Source organism: Antechinus flavipes, chromosome 2 (assembly GCF_016432865.1).
Source record: "Antechinus flavipes isolate AdamAnt ecotype Samford, QLD, Australia chromosome 2, AdamAnt_v2, whole genome shotgun sequence".
Taxonomy (NCBI): Eukaryota; Metazoa; Chordata; class Mammalia; order Dasyuromorphia; family Dasyuridae; genus Antechinus; species Antechinus flavipes.
In genome coordinates, this window is record NC_067399.1 from 537,055,844 (window position 1) to 537,071,648 (window position 15,805).

General features: G+C 36.2%; 1 protein-coding gene across 1 annotated transcript in view; it reads right to left on the reverse strand.

Annotated features, from left to right (window-relative positions):
- The window catches only part of CORO2B (coronin 2B), a 233,933-nt gene that overhangs the window by 38,402 nt on the left and 179,726 nt on the right, over positions 1-15,805 (reverse strand). Inside the window, exon 3 of the mRNA XM_051980781.1 lies at positions 10,057-10,173. Within this exon, the coding sequence (XP_051836741.1) occupies positions 10,057-10,173 (117 nt within the window). The remainder of the gene's footprint in view (positions 1-10,056; positions 10,174-15,805) is intronic.

Genomic DNA, 15,805 nt, shown 5'->3' on the forward strand with positions numbered 1-15,805 from the left:
AGTAAAGTTGTGAACTGGTCCTACCATTCTGGAGAACAATTTGGAACTATGGGCTAAAGGCTATAAAACTGTGAATACTTTTTAACTCAGCAATGCCACTACTAGGTATATAATATCGCAAAGAGATCAAAGAAAAGGGAAAAAGAGCTATATGTACAAAAACATATATAGCAGTTCATCTTTTTTTGTGTGTGTGGTGGCAAAGAATTAGAAGTTGAAGAGATACCTATTAATTGGGGAATGGTTGAACACATTATATATAGTTTATGATTATAATAAAATACTATTGTGCTATAAGTAAAGATGAAAGAGTGGGGAGATTTAGAAGAAAAAAAATTTGAGAAGATACATATGAACTGATACAAAGTAAAGTGAACAGAACCAGGAAAACATTGTATATAGTAACAATATTTGTAATGATGATTAATTCTAAAAGATGTAACTACTTTTATCAAGACAATAATTCAAGATAACTTCAAAGGACTTAAAATGAAAAAAGATATCCACATTCAGAAGGAGAACCGATAAACTCTGAGTGCAAAATGAAGCATACTTTTCCTACTTTCTTTATTTTTCTTGCTTTAAAAAAAACTGGTAACATGGTTAATATTGAAATGTTTTATATGATTTTACATATATAATGGGTAGTATGTTGCTTATCTTTTCAATGGATGGGGAAGGGGCTGGAAGAAAGGCATTTGAAACTCAAAAATATTTTAAAAGAAGGTTAAATGGAAAGGAAGGAAGGAAGGAAGCAAGAAAGGAAAGAAGGAAGGAAGGAAGAAAGGGAGGGAGGGAAGGAAAATGAAGGAAGAGAGGGAGGGAGGGAAGGAGAGAGGAAAGAAAGTTTCTAAAGAACCAACTTCCCATGAGTCAAAGGAAATCACTCTTTCCAGAGTTCTCCAAGAGCAGAATTTGAATCAAACTATACACTGTCAGCCTTTTAGCCCCTCTCCTCTCTATCTTGAACATCTTCCTTCCGCCCCCTAAGAAAATCATTCCTATTGTCTGAAATTTTGAGACTCCAAATGAGCTAGCTACAAAAATCTCAAAGAAGAATAGACTTATGACTGTGAGGAAATCACAAATTTTGATGAGATTACTTCTTAGATTACCTCCAGTTTTCTTGGTATATTTCTTGTATGTTCATAGTTGCCTGTGTGTTAGCTTTCCCATGAGAATGTTAGCTCCTTGAAGGCTCCTTGTCTTTCTTTGTATCGTCATTATTTAGTACAGTTCTTGGTTCTTGGAAAGCCTTTACTAAGTACTGGCTGACTTGACAAGTTGACTTGAATCTAAGTTTTCTCCTTTATATAATAGGGATTGTAGCAATACCTATAAAAGTTGTTCCAAATGACATATTGTATTTAAAGTGTTTTTACAAATTCAAATATGTATTTATATATAAAACTGAAGACAGACCCATTCCCTTTAAAGGTGGGAGGCACCTGATCTAGTTTACCCCTTCATCTTACAAATAAAAATATTAGCTGTTGTTATTATTATTAATTGTCAGATATAAACTGATGGCCCTCTATTCAATCCTCACAGCTATTAGAAATCACCCTTTTTGGAAGGCAAGACAATGGTTTTTCTCAACAGCTTTATCCGTCTGCCTCTTTGCTTCCCTCATTCTCTATATCATGAGAGACAGGAATGGACACACAGGAAGAAGCTGGCCAAACTTTTTTTCCTATAATGAAGCAAGGTTCTCAACTAAACCATCCTTTTATTTCAGTCCCCATCAAAAGACAAAATGGATTTTCAGTTGAAGCATATAGAGATCCCTGTGGCTCCCAGAATCCAATGAACAGAGGCTGCTGGAACTCAGAGAAATATGTGGATTTAAATGTTCCTCGATTTAAGAGTAGAGAACTCATAATTTTCAAAAATCAGGCTGGGGTACCCCTTGAAGGCAATTTTCCCTACTGGTTCTTTCTTGGGTTGTGGGAAGTAGCAGGGATATGATTCTTAGGGTTGGCCTGTTGACTCTGAAGATAGAGGTGGGGCCTAGCTTAAATCCTCTCCCTGAATTTCCTGTGTATTTATGACAATGTATAAATAGCCCTCAATAGCTTAAGCATCTGGACAGAATCAGGGTTAAGCGAAGAAGCAGGGTGAGGGACAGAAGCAATTCCTAAGGTCAGTGGAGATGAAGAAGTTCCCTCTTTTTAACTCTGATTTAGAAGAACCTTAATGGAGGCAATTCTTTCCTATATGCAGATACTTTCAGTATCCTTCATTTGGTTCTAATGATAATAGTAATAATAATAATAATAATAGTGGCTAGTATTTATATAGTAGTTTAAAGCTTGCAAACTGTTTCACATAACCAAAAGAGAACCTCTTTCTCACTACCACCCATCCCAAGACTCAGGATCCAAACCATGCAAGGTACTGTGGGAAAAGAACATAGGATCAAGAGTCAGATTCTAGCTCTGAGTTTGCCACTGACCTCCCCTATTTCCTGGGGTTATTGGCTTAATTCCCTTGGCCCCAAGCTGTCAGATGAGGATAATGATACCAGCTGTAGCCATCATACAAGGTCACAACTTGGGTCTGTGACTTCAGAAAAGTCACTTAATCTCCCTGGACCTCATTAGTAAAATGGAGATAGCCACACCTTTCTTGCCCCCATCCCAAAGTGCTGTAACTTTCTATGTGACCTCGTGTAAATGATTCCTCCTCTTTAGGTCTTACCCTGAAAAATAAAGAGATTCTAGATGATCAGAAGTTCTTAACTTCTTTTTGTTCTCTGTTACAGTCCCATTTTGGCAGCCTGGTGAATGCTATAGGCAGGTCCCTTTCGATAGTGTTTTAGAATGAATGTAATAAAATATGCAGAATTCCAAAGGAAATGAATGAAATTAAAATTAAGAAGCAATATATTTTTTTTTCCTATTCAAGTTCTTGAACCCCACATTAAGGACTCTGGACTAGGGAATGCCTCAGTTCCCTTCCAGCTCAATAATCCTATGATTTAAAGAGCCCATATATGAAGCAAAGGAAGCCTTGGGTTTTCCTTTGCAGACAATGAGAAAGCAGCCTACCCCCTAGTTCTCTAGGCGGCAGCTTTTCTTTGAGGGCTGGGCTCCCTTTCCTGCTGAAAGGGTGGGGAGGGGAAGATGCTAAACAGCCCAGTGAGCAGTGGGTTAGTGAAAAAAGGATGTCAGAGAAAGAAGCAGAGTGATGGGATGGAGAAGGGATAGTCTTCCTTCCCTTCCAGTCCTCTTCCTCCCCCCAGCACTCCAGGGACCTTTCTCTCTCTCTCTCTTTCTCCTTGAAATGTCAAAAAAAAAAAAAAAAAAAAAAAAAAAAAGCCCAAACCCCTCCAATCTCTGCAGCCAGCCTGGGTCCCAGAGAGCAGGGAGTTAGAACAGGCCAGCTTGGAAACAAGATAGTGCTATTCCCAGCTGCATTCTCTATCTGCAGCAGAAGCTATAAAAAGAACTCCACTTCAACAATAGGTGACATCACCCAGTTGCAGAGAGAACTGGATTCTGCCAGATGCCTGGGAGAGATTTACAGCCCCCACCCCTCCCACGGGATAGGAGTGCCTTGGGAATCAGCTTCTGCACATTTTTTCTGGACTCCAGAGGGATGGAGAATAGATTCTAGGAAGAACTTTTAACGCCAGGGATGGAAGTGGCAGTGGGGTGGGGGAAGTGGGAGATCCTTCAGTACTGCAAAGCTGCTGTGACGTGCTTTCCTCCTTCCTTTTAATGCCAAAGGAAAGAAGAACTAGCCCTTGTGATTTACCCTGATACCATCCCTCTCAGATTTCCAAACAAATGGCCAGGATTATACTCATCGAATCACAAGAATACAAGATCCCTTGAAAGGAGCTCAGAGACTCTCTCATTAGAGATGAAGAAACTGAGGCTGAGTGACTCAATCTATTCAATTTAAATCTCCTACGTGCAGGGCACTGGGCCAATCTGAGGATACAAGGATGAAATCAAACACAGCCCCTGCCCTAGTAGAGGAGGAAAGGCAGGCAGGCAAATAAGTAACTACAATGCAGATTATATACTAAGTGCAAAGGAGAGGTCCATATAAAGCATCCTGGGAATTTCAGAGATTACTTCCAGATTTAGGGGTGGAAACGGGTTCAAAAAAGTCTCTAGGGGGAGGTGGCACTTGAATTGAGCTGAAGTACAGAAAGAATGGAACCCAAGGATTACATTAAACTTGAAAGTATGAGCAAGAGTATAAAGGAGGAGAAGGAAGTATGAGAAAGAGGGAGGATTTAGTGGCATCTGATGGGCCCATCAAAACCCATCTGGCTTCACAAGCAATATCTGAAAAATAATTGCATTTATATAAAATATGTGATAGATCCCTGAAATTCTCAGGAAAAAATGGGTGCAAATCATACCTTAGCCACCTACTAGAAGACAATGGGCAATTCACTAGACTTCAGTTCCTCCTCTGTCAAATCAAGAAACTATGTCCGATGGCCTGATAGGGTGATCTCAAGCTATGACTCTGTTCTGTAGGTACCTAAGTTTACAACGGGCTTCACATAAATTACTTTTTAGAGCCTTATAACTATCCTGTGAGAAAGGTACTACTATTATTATATGGGAAGACATTATTGCTCATATTTTTAATGTAAAAATTTATATTTAATATATACATATTTTCAAATTACATCTAAAACAATTTTTAATTTTTGTTTTTTGAAATGTTGAGTTACAAATTTTCTCCCTTCTTCATCTCCCCTCTTAGTGAGAAGGAAGGCAAGAAATTAGATATAGAATATAGAATATAGAATGTGCAGTCATTAAAACATGTTTCCATATTAGCCATGTTGCAAAAACAAACAAACAAACAAACCCAGACACCTCCCCATACACACAAAAAACAAAGATTAAAATAAAGTAAAGTTTAAAAATGTATACTTCAATCTGGATTCAGATTAGTTCTTTCTCTGAAGGTGGATAACATTTTCATCATAAGTTCTTCAAAATTGTCTTGAATCATTATGTTTTTGAGAATAGCTAAATCATTCACAGTTGACAATTGTATGATATCATTGTTTTTTGTTATTTACTGAGGCAATTGAGGTTAAGTGACTTGCCCAGAGTTACACAGCTATGAAGTGTTAAGTGTTTAATGCCAGATTTGAACTAGGGTCCTCCTAACTTCAGGGCTGGTGCTCTATCTACTGTGCCACCCAGCTGACCCTGTACAATATCATTGTTACTGTGTACAAGTTCTGGTTCTTCTCACTTCACTTTGCATCAGATCATATAAGTTTTTCAGGCTTTTCTGAAATCAGCCTGCTCATCATTTCTTATAGCACAATGGTATTTCATAACAATCCTATACCACAGCTTGTTTAGTCATTCCCCTATGGATGGACATCCCCTCAATGTCCAATTCTTTGCCACTACCAAAAGAATTTATTACTAGCATTTTAGAGATGAAGAATCTGAAGCTCAGAGCTTATGGGTGATTGTTTTTTTTTGTTTGTTTGTTTGTTTGTTATTGTTGTTGTTGTTTGTTTGTTTGTTCTGTTTAGTTTTTTTAAGCCAGTGGGAAAAATACTGCATTTGGAGTTGTAGACTTGAATTTGAATTCTGGTTCTGTCACTTCCTCTTGGGTGACTTCAGACAACTTAACCCCTTAAGACATCTATTGTTCATGTATAAAATGAGAGGTTGAAATAGGTGATCTTAAATAGGTAGCTCGCAGCTCTAAAACATGTATGCTGATGATGGATTCATTCTTTTGAAATAAGCTCTAAGAATGCTGGAGCTTAGAAAGGTTAGAAGTTTAGAAGGAAGTTTAGAATTCATTTCTTGAATGAGATGTTTCTTCCTACTGGAACCTAAGCTCTTTGATGGCAGGGTGTGGTATGCATTGAATACTAGATAGGGAAGCAGAAAGCCTTGGGTTTGAATCTTGTCTCAGACACATAGAATAATTGGACTCAGTGACCTCAGAAGTCCATTCTAGCTTTGAATAATGATCTTGTGTGTGTGTGTGTTTGTATCCCAAGCACTTTGGATAGTGCTTGACACATAGGAAGAATGCTTTTCATTCATTCTAGTACATCCCCTCATTTTACAGATAAGGAAACTGAGGCCCAGAAATTTAAAATGCAAACAGCAGGAGGAATAAACAAAATAAAATCATAAAGTCTTAGCAATGGCTTTTCAGAAAGAAGGGAAAGACTGGGAATATTAAAGCTTCCCTGTCTTCAGGGAATTGAATGCTCAAAGCTCCTTCTAGGTCAGCAGGGGCCTAGCAGCTGTGCACAGGAGCTTAATTCCTCCCTAGGTCACAGGATGTAATCGCCTTCTCTATGGATCACTGACTACACTGCCCCTCCACCCAATGCCCTCTTCTCTTGCCTGCCTCTCTTTGTTCCTTTGCTCGAGCTGGATATTTCCTTTGTTATGATGCCTCCTCTTTTCCTCCCAGCTATCTATTTCCTATGCCCATCTTTCAAGGCTCAGCTCATATCCCTTTTTCTTCATGTAGTCTTCCTTCCTTGATTCCCTACTCTTTACTAGTCTCTTTCTTCTCTGGAATCCTATACAATTAAAAAAAAAAAATTGTACCACACAGTCTTACACGAAAGGCAACAGGTATACTAATTATTGGTACAACTAGTTTTTTCTGAGTTTTTTCATCTGTAAAATGGGTATAATAGCATTTGTATTACTTATTTAACAGGGTTTTGGGAAGTTGAGTGCTTTGTAAAGAGCTACATAAATTAAATTATGATCATGCTGTCTCATTCACCAATAGCTTCCTGTGTAAATTTTCCTTCCAACTAGAGCTCATGTTCCTTTGAAGAGAGGTCCATATACTCCTCTGATACATATGAAGAAATTCCTATTTATCTATTTGACAGTGTTTTCTCTTCTGTCTCAAAGAGTTGACTTCAAAAGCCCAAACTTATAAAGTAGTATATCCCAAACTAGGTTCCATGCAAACTTCATGTTCTATGAGAAAATTTCAATGCCAGCAACATTTTTTCCTTGAAAATATCTGGAAAGAAGAAAGAAATAGAGACAGGGAGAAAAAGAGAAAGATACAAAGAGAGACAGAAACAGAAAGAGACAGAATGATACTAGAAATCAATAAGTTATAGAGGAATATGAGCCAAAGTTCATGGTATTTCTTAAAAATTCTTTAATCAGGAGAGTTCTTGCCACTTTGCTTAGAAAAGGGGGGGCTGTTCAGGTAAGATTAAAACAGTTCATTTATCATAGTGACTCTCAATCCCTTTTCAGTATGTGGAAGAAGAGCTCTGGGTAGATTTAACTCAGTCACCTTATATGATAAGACCTAAGGACTAAAACTAATTGTCTGATCAGAAATTAGGGGACAGCTGAACTGAGAGAGTCAGGGGAAGTAAGTTAGCATTCATTTGATACATTTTAGATCAGAGAAGAATTTAAAAGAAGGGAATCAGTTAACAAAAGAATTCTAAGATGAATTCAAAGGTCAATACTGATTTCAGATTCTATACCTCCTCATACATGCAGCATGACTAAGGAAAAGTCTAGAGGAAAAAATCATAGCTATTAACTGAAAAGAATAAAGAAACCTTTACAGACGTTTTTCTCAGTTTAGCTGAGTTTAAGAGGAGCTGAAAAAAGCTTGATATATTGACTGAGAATACCAAGTGCGAATAGCTACAGATTTACTTGCAGGGAAAAGGCTTCTAACCACAGCACCACTAGCAGGGAGATGCAGGGCAGAGTTCTATTTCAGCTAAATCTCACAGAGGAGTCTGAAATGACGGAATGAAAAAGCTATAAACTCTTTTCTTTAAGGGGAGGTCTACTAAAGACAGCATCATTTCCCTTCAGCGAATGGTGGAGGTGGCTAAAAGAGCTGGTAAATGAATTGTAACCAAAGAATTCTTTGTGGATATTGTTTCAGAGTATTAGGAGACTGGAAAGCTGACAAATAACTGAAATGGAGAGAGAGAGGCTCTTTCCAGGGAGTCTGAGAGAGCAATACCTGTTGGCACTAGAGTTGTGAGAGAACATCATAATGACATCAGCAGTTCTGCGTCACTTGCCCCTCCACATGTGTGTCCTGGTCTCATATTTATGTGCATTTCTTCATGTGTGGATGCCTACATGTTATCCCCTACAAAACTTCTCTAAAGATTAACTCTGTGCATGGATTTGTTGGAAAGTAACTTCACTGGAACTGACACATTTCTATCATTTTATTTACACTGCTATTTAATAAATCACTTAAGCTACATTAAGCATACAAATATGGGTAATAAGCAAGATGATATTATGTGCTTAGAAAATTCATTGATCAAACTGAGGTTTTTAAAGTACATATAGAAGAGAGAAGGAAAGGGAAAACAAGTGAAGAAGAATATAAAAGAGTAATATAAGAACATTGTCTGTTAGAATATTGATGAGGCACTAAGGCTCCAAATAAGTTGAATCACATGAAGGATGTTAAAAAACAAAACAAAATCAAAGGTGTTTTTTTTTTTTTTTAAACTATGCTGGGGGATTAAAAAAAGAGAGAAAGAGCTTCTGCTGAAGGTGGATGGTATGATCATAATGAAGAGTGGAAAGAAGACAGAATTATTCATCTTTTATTTTGCTTTTATTTTTTGTGCCAGAAAGAATGAACTCTGGTTTGCACAGACTAAGAATCTGTCCAGTTCTGAATTGAAACTCAAGAGAAATACAGAGGCAAAATTGAATAATATTTTGTCACATATTGGAGAATATCCTTGTTTTGGTGTAGACTAAAGTAAATGGCTTCAGAATTCTGTTCCAGTTCTGAAATTCTATGATACTGTGATAGCTTTAGCCCATATAGGGAGAGAACACTTAGCTGTCCTTGATAAGTTCCCAAGTCATTAGGCCGAGATGAACTATAGCCCAAGTTATTAATCTGGGACATGTGATGGCTAAGCAACTAGGGAGAAGGTTCAAAATACTGGAGATCAGCAAATGTATCAATTAAAGAACCAAAACAAAAACAAAAAAATGAAATTAAAAAGTAGAACCTGAAAACTACAGAGCAGTGAATCTATAGTTAGATTGCTGTGGTAAGATCCTAGAATATACCATTAAAGTATTATAATTAAGTATTACATTGTAAAGGATAGGTTAGATCTGCAGAGCTCCTAACATTTCCAAGGATTAAATAACCTCCACAGTCACAACAATCTTAATCTTATCTTGCTTTAGTCTCTTCTCAGACTTGGAGGGAATTTGAGAGGTTAACTTCATAATAAATTCAGATTAGGTATTTATTTCAAAGTTGCTAAATTATGAAACTTACTCCAATCATATTCCTAACATCATGTCATTTTACAAAAAGCAAAATAGTCTAACCTCTCTATTTTATACTTGAGAAAACTGTGGCCTGTATAAGTTAAGTGATTTACTCAAAAGTTTAATAGGTAATAAATAGTGGAACTGAGAATCAAATTCTGGTCATTTCCCTCTGAATTTTCTTTTTCCATGGTACTCCACTGCCTCCTTTCCAACATATAGGTATCCAAGTTAGCTACTAAATCATTTTGATTCATTACTGTTTTTGTGTTTAGATTTTTTTTTTTTTTTTGGGTATATGCCTTCCTTTGTGCCTTGCAAATCATTCATTCATTCATTCTTGTTCTAAGCCTCTCAAGTGAGGGAAGAAAAACCTTTTAGATAGTTTACAATTACTTATCCAGGGCCAACTGGCCTTGGTCTTAGTATAGGATTAATTCTTGAGATGATGTTAAAAAAATAATGATAATGGTTCACATTTATTTGATGGCTTAAGGTTTATAAAGCACTTTCATCACAATCCATCTCCATTTTAAAAGATGAGGAAACTGAAGCTTGAGGAGATTTAGTCATTTGTTTTTCATTGCACATCTTTCTTTCTTTCCTTCCTTCCTTCCTTCCTTCCTTCCTTCCTTCCTTCCTTCCTTCCTTCCTTCCTTCCTTCCTTCCTTCCTTCCTTCCTTCCTTCTTTCCTTCCTTCCTTCTTCTTTCCTTCCTTCCTTCTGAGTATACATCTTCCATTGAGGAAAGTCACTTTATCTTACTTCCTACTTACTGATGTGTCCTCTGAGCAGGATGCAATGATGTTGTCAATGAAGGGGTTCCATTTGATGTCAAGCACGTTGCCCTGGTGACCACAAACTTTGGGATAGTTGGGCTCAATTCGACCTGTCTGAAGGAAAGAATGGAAGAAGCAGCATTAGTTCTAAAGTCATCAGGGAATATATACTCTTAATGTTAGGACTCCACAAAACTAACTATCATTTTCTCCAACTAAACTGTTGGTTCTTTGAAGGATGTCTTATGTCTTATAACTTTTTTTGTATCCTTCTAAGTGCCTACCATAGGATCATAAACCTATTAGCGTGCTTTTATTTTAATAAAAATTGTTAGTAACAGCATATAATAATTACATGTAATGCTTGGCACGTAACAAATGCTTATTGACTATGGGATACTTTACTGTTACAAACTAACACTAGTATCTAACATCTCATTTGAACCATGTCTTACATTTTTTTGGTAGTCTAAATGCCTAGCATAGAGTCATACACTTAGTAATAGACTATTAATAATAAATCATTTATCTTGGTAATAATTATAATTTTAAATTAATAGTGGCACATTATAATAGCTTAGCACAGTGCTTGGCATGTAATAGGCATTTAATAAATCTTTACTATTTATATTGCAACGTATGGTGAAAAAGTGGCACTATTATCTCACTTTCAACAACCTGTGGTATGGATTATGTTCATATTACCTCCATTTTATGGATGAAAAAACTGAGTCTCAGAAGTCTGAGAAAGCTTACCTAAAGTCATATCACTGAGTGACATGACTCAGGCCTTCTGAATCTAAGTCCAGTTTTCTTTCCACCATGCTATTTGCCTTTCTAGGTCAGTGGGCACTCAAACACTTTTCAATTTCCTACTTCAGTGTTTTTCAAATATGTTTCCCAGCAGCATGATGTCCCCCATGATATAAGGATTTCATGTGACAATTTGATTATAACAGTGTTTCTCGACCTTTAAATATGAACATATATCATCTGTGTAAAGAGTATGACTATGCACCCATATGGGCAGTGTATTTTAGAGGCATGGATATCTAAGATGGCACCCAAACCCTATTTTTCTCTCTCTGAGTTGACATGTACCCTAATTTGCCCTCACACTCCTGGGGGGCTTTGCTTAGAGTTGGGGTATGTGGGGCAAATCATGATCATTAAGCTAATTTTCTCTCAGGTTTCTAGGGGCAACCCTGGTATATGTAAAGATATACTCATAATATTTGCTACTTCCAAGCTCCTGAACTATTAACAGTGTGTTTTCCATTTACACAAAATCAGTCTCCATGACATCAATGACTCTTTAAACATGAAACATTTGCTTAATGATAAGACAAAACCAAGTCTTAATAGAAGACTAAAGTGAAAATAATTATGACATCTGCTCAATAGAATAAAAAAGGCAAAAGAAATCAAAACATATTTTATCACAAATCTGGGTCATATTCTCCAACCAATACATACAATGCCCATGTAAATATGTGGGCACACATAATAGTCAGTAAGGAAGGAAAATAATCAGAGACACCCATATGTATGGAACAACTCACAACTCTCCCAGGTCTCATTAGAATACAGTTAACAATATATTACCAACAGGGCAAAACTACATTTCTGTTACCTTTTCCCTTCTGGTTCTCATAGCTCTATTGCTAAAAAAAAAAAAAAAAAGCTGTTTCTTTGATATTCACGGGACAATGAAACTCTTTTAGTATATAGCCACTGTTTCCAGAGTGCTGAGAAAGTGTTACTCTTTTTCAATAACAAACAATTCTATGAAGTGGGAGAATTGCCAAACTCTGGTCTGGTCTATGAGAAATTTCTCCTTCTCAAGCTGAAACCATTCTCTGTCCATTCCTTGTAACAACAGTCTATCTTTCCCCTATCTTTTTTTTTTCCCTGAGGCAATTGGGGTTAAATGACTTGCCCAGGGTCACACAGCTAGGAAGTGATAAGTGTCTGAGGTCAGATTTGAACTCAGGTTCTCCTGACTTTAGGGCTGGTACTCTACCCCTGCGCCACCTAGCTGCCACCACTTATCTTTTTTCTATTGTTGATTTTTTTTTTCAGTTTTCCTTATACCAATGCTCTTTTTTTTGCCTCTTTCAGAAATCAAATGTTCATATAAGAAAAGGGTAATATCTTGCATGTGCATTAAATGCAAATACTTTGTGGCAATTTTCCATAATTGTATATGTGTGTATGTGTACAGATGCACATATATCTTGATCTCTCCAAATATATACATACACACATGCAAATATATACACTTAGAGAAAAATATATATATATAGGGAAAGAGAGATTGACAGACAGACAGAGAGAAAGAGACAAGACAGAGTGTGGAGCAGGCTTAAATTTTTTTTTTTTTAAATTTTGCTCTGAAATTTCCTCAGGTTCATTCTTTATCCAGAGCTATTCCACATCAGGGTCATCTCTGACTAGCATCCCATCATAATATCCAAAAGTGTTCTGTGGCCCAAATAGTTTGAGAAATTCTTATGTATCAAAACTGTGCCAGAATCCATCTTACTATCCCAAATACAATTTGAAGGACAGAGTGGAAGAGATTCTGGTTCTGATTGGCTGTCCCTCATGGACAATTCTTTGAAGCCTGTTACCATAGTTCACCTCAATCAATCTCTTCCCTGTGGCCTTCTTTAAGGCAAATTGAGAGGTATTTAATTTTATGTTTCATTTTTTTAAAAGACTACTTTCATTAGAGAGATTATGCTTAGCTATCATCAGTCACATCTGAGAGGTATTGGTTCTATCAAGAAGGTGATATGAATTTAAATAAGAATCCATCAAATAAATTTAAAATAAGTATAGGTAAGATAGGAAGGAGAGCAGTTTTCTTAATTTGAGAAAAATTCTGAAACATAAAGCAAATAGGTGGGTCTCACTTTATGCAAAGGATATTTCTGAAAATGTTTTAAAATTATATTTTGGTCAATTGAATCACATTTTAAATATGCTAGGAAATCATTTCACTTAAGGAACCAGAGACAAATCCTATGGACCCTTTTATTACGTGAATATTCCCCCTGCCCTCTCCTCCTCAATTAAGTTCAAATTTTCAACACAACACAACACAACACAACACAAGATATGGGGGAAAAAAACACTACAAGGTTTTTTTTCCTTTTAAAATAGTTAAAACATACTGTTTTTAAAACTATTTTCATTTCCAAACATGTCCCTCTACTATCCCTTCTCCATTGAGCCATCTAGTTAGTCTAAGTCCTTTATTTTATAAAGGAAGAACCTAAGGTCCTCAGGTCACCTCAGAGAGATTAAATAACTCACTCAAAATCACACAGTAGTAAATGTCAAACTTAAGATATAAAGCACTGTTATAATGTGTACTCCTTGAGAATACAGATTGTTTCATTATGACAAAGGAAGAGAAAAATATTAGGTTAGCTGAAACTGAGTAATACATGTACTGAATTTGGCAGTATATGCAATATTATACCTTCATAGTCCCCACCTCTGCAAAGAAGGAAGGTACATGTTCTTCTACTCCAGGACCAAGTTTCTTGCTCATTATAATCATATAGCATACAGTATTACAACTTTCTTTTTTTTCTTTTCATTTAAAAAATATGATTGATTTTAACATATATACCATTTGTGTGTGTATATATATATATACATACATACATATATATACCATATATACTCAAATGATTGTTGCTCGTTGAACACTTTAGTGAAGCTATCCCACTCTCTTAGCCCAATAATGTCTATAGATAAAATAACAACTACAATATAGTAATAATAATCTAGAACTCTTCCTAGGTAATGGCCTATATTACTCAAGAATATTTCTTTTGAGTGGATCCTTTATGGTGATGGATCTTTGCCTTTTAATGGTATTTACAATTTTTTTTAAAATAGCTCCATCATTAGGAACCCAGTCTTGAATAACTGCGGCAATCATGTTAGGAAAAACAGTATCTGGTTCTTGATGGAAAGAATTTTCTACTTGGATTCAAAAAGGCTTAGGCTTAAATTCTGACTCATCATTTTTTACTTTGTGGCCTTGGGAAAGTGTCTTATCTAAGCCTTAGTTTCTTCATCTGTGAAATGAAAAGGGTTGGGCTCAGAAACTCTAAATCTATGATCTAAATCTTATTTACACTGGACTAGTATTAAAGCTCAAGACAATAATAGTGTTGCTGTAATTTAAATATATATATATGTACATTATATATATTACATATAGAACAAATATACATCTATCTATCTATCTATCTATATATAATGTTCTATTTTGGGATGGGAGTATCATTTTGGATGCTGGGGGCCCTGAAGATATAGCCCAAAGATATCAAACAGGAATGTAATCTGCAGTACTCTCAGAATCAGATAACATATAATTGAAAAATATTTTTAAAAAATAATAATATAATATAACCTAGAAAATGTTAATATGAGGTTTTCTAAGTCAATGTGCGGCCCCAGGGATCCTTATGTATAGTTTAATAGCCTCTTTTCTATTTCAGTTTGACACCTCTGATCTAAAAAAATCCTCCCTGTACTATTTGAAGAAAAACACTCACTTATGCATTCAAGAACCAGTATTTTCACTAAACAGTTAATTGTATTCCCTTTTATTTATATCCTAAGGGGCAGTCCCCATGGCATAAATGGTAGTGGTAGTGAAAGGAAGAAAATGATACTTTGGTGAAACATCTAAAACTGGAAAGCCTTTGAACAAATGTGATTTGAATCCATCCTGGGCTCAAAGTATCACAGTCATTGATCCAGAACTGGAAGGGATCTCAGAAGGCATTGATTCCAAATCCCACCCATTTTACAGATGGAGAAATTGAGTCCCAGAGTTATGGGACTTGCCTAATATCAGATAGTGGCAGATCTAAGATTTGAAGCTCTTTGAAAGTAGGGATTATTTCATTCTTTGTGCTTATACATCCCCTCCCCCCTCCCCAGTGCCTTTTTCTTATCAGATGGATTTGTTGGTCCAAATTCAGTATTCTTTTCACTGTACTATGAGAGGGAGAATGCCTTCTGTGCCCAATGACCTAGAAAGGGATTCTGGTTGACAGTAATGTCTTGCAGGACATGCAGTCAGCAAAAGAAGATTTTTAGAGATTTTATAAAGGTCTTCATGGGGGCAGCTAGTGCAAACAACCCTGGGCTTAGAGTCAAGAAGATTCATCTTCCTGAGTTCAAATCTGGCCTCAGACATTTATTAACTGTGTGACCTGGGCAAACCACTTAACCCTGTTTGCCTCAGTTTCCTCACTATAAGATGAGCTGGAGAAAGAAATGGCAAACCATTCCATTATCTTTGCCAAGAAAGCCCCAAATGGTGTCATCAAGAGTCAGAAATGATCAAAACAACTCAACAATAACACAAAGGTTGATAGAAACAAACAATGAAAAACCTTCTTGTAATTCAGCACATTCCCTTATACAGAATTCCTCATCTTGTTACTGTGATTTCATAATAAACAATTTTCCCTAAGGAAAATACTCCTGCCTTCATAATAGACAAAGTCAGTAAAAGACAGAGGAAAAGTCATGGCATTTTATGCTCTGAACTTTTATCATCAATTAAGTTATATCTCCAACATCTCCAGCAAAAATAATCTTTATAAGCAATTAGGAAATAAATTATAATTAATTCCTTTTGCATCATGACTTTGCCTATTGAGGTTTTGATATATTGTGGGTTGGCAAAAGAAATTAAATGGAAATTTGA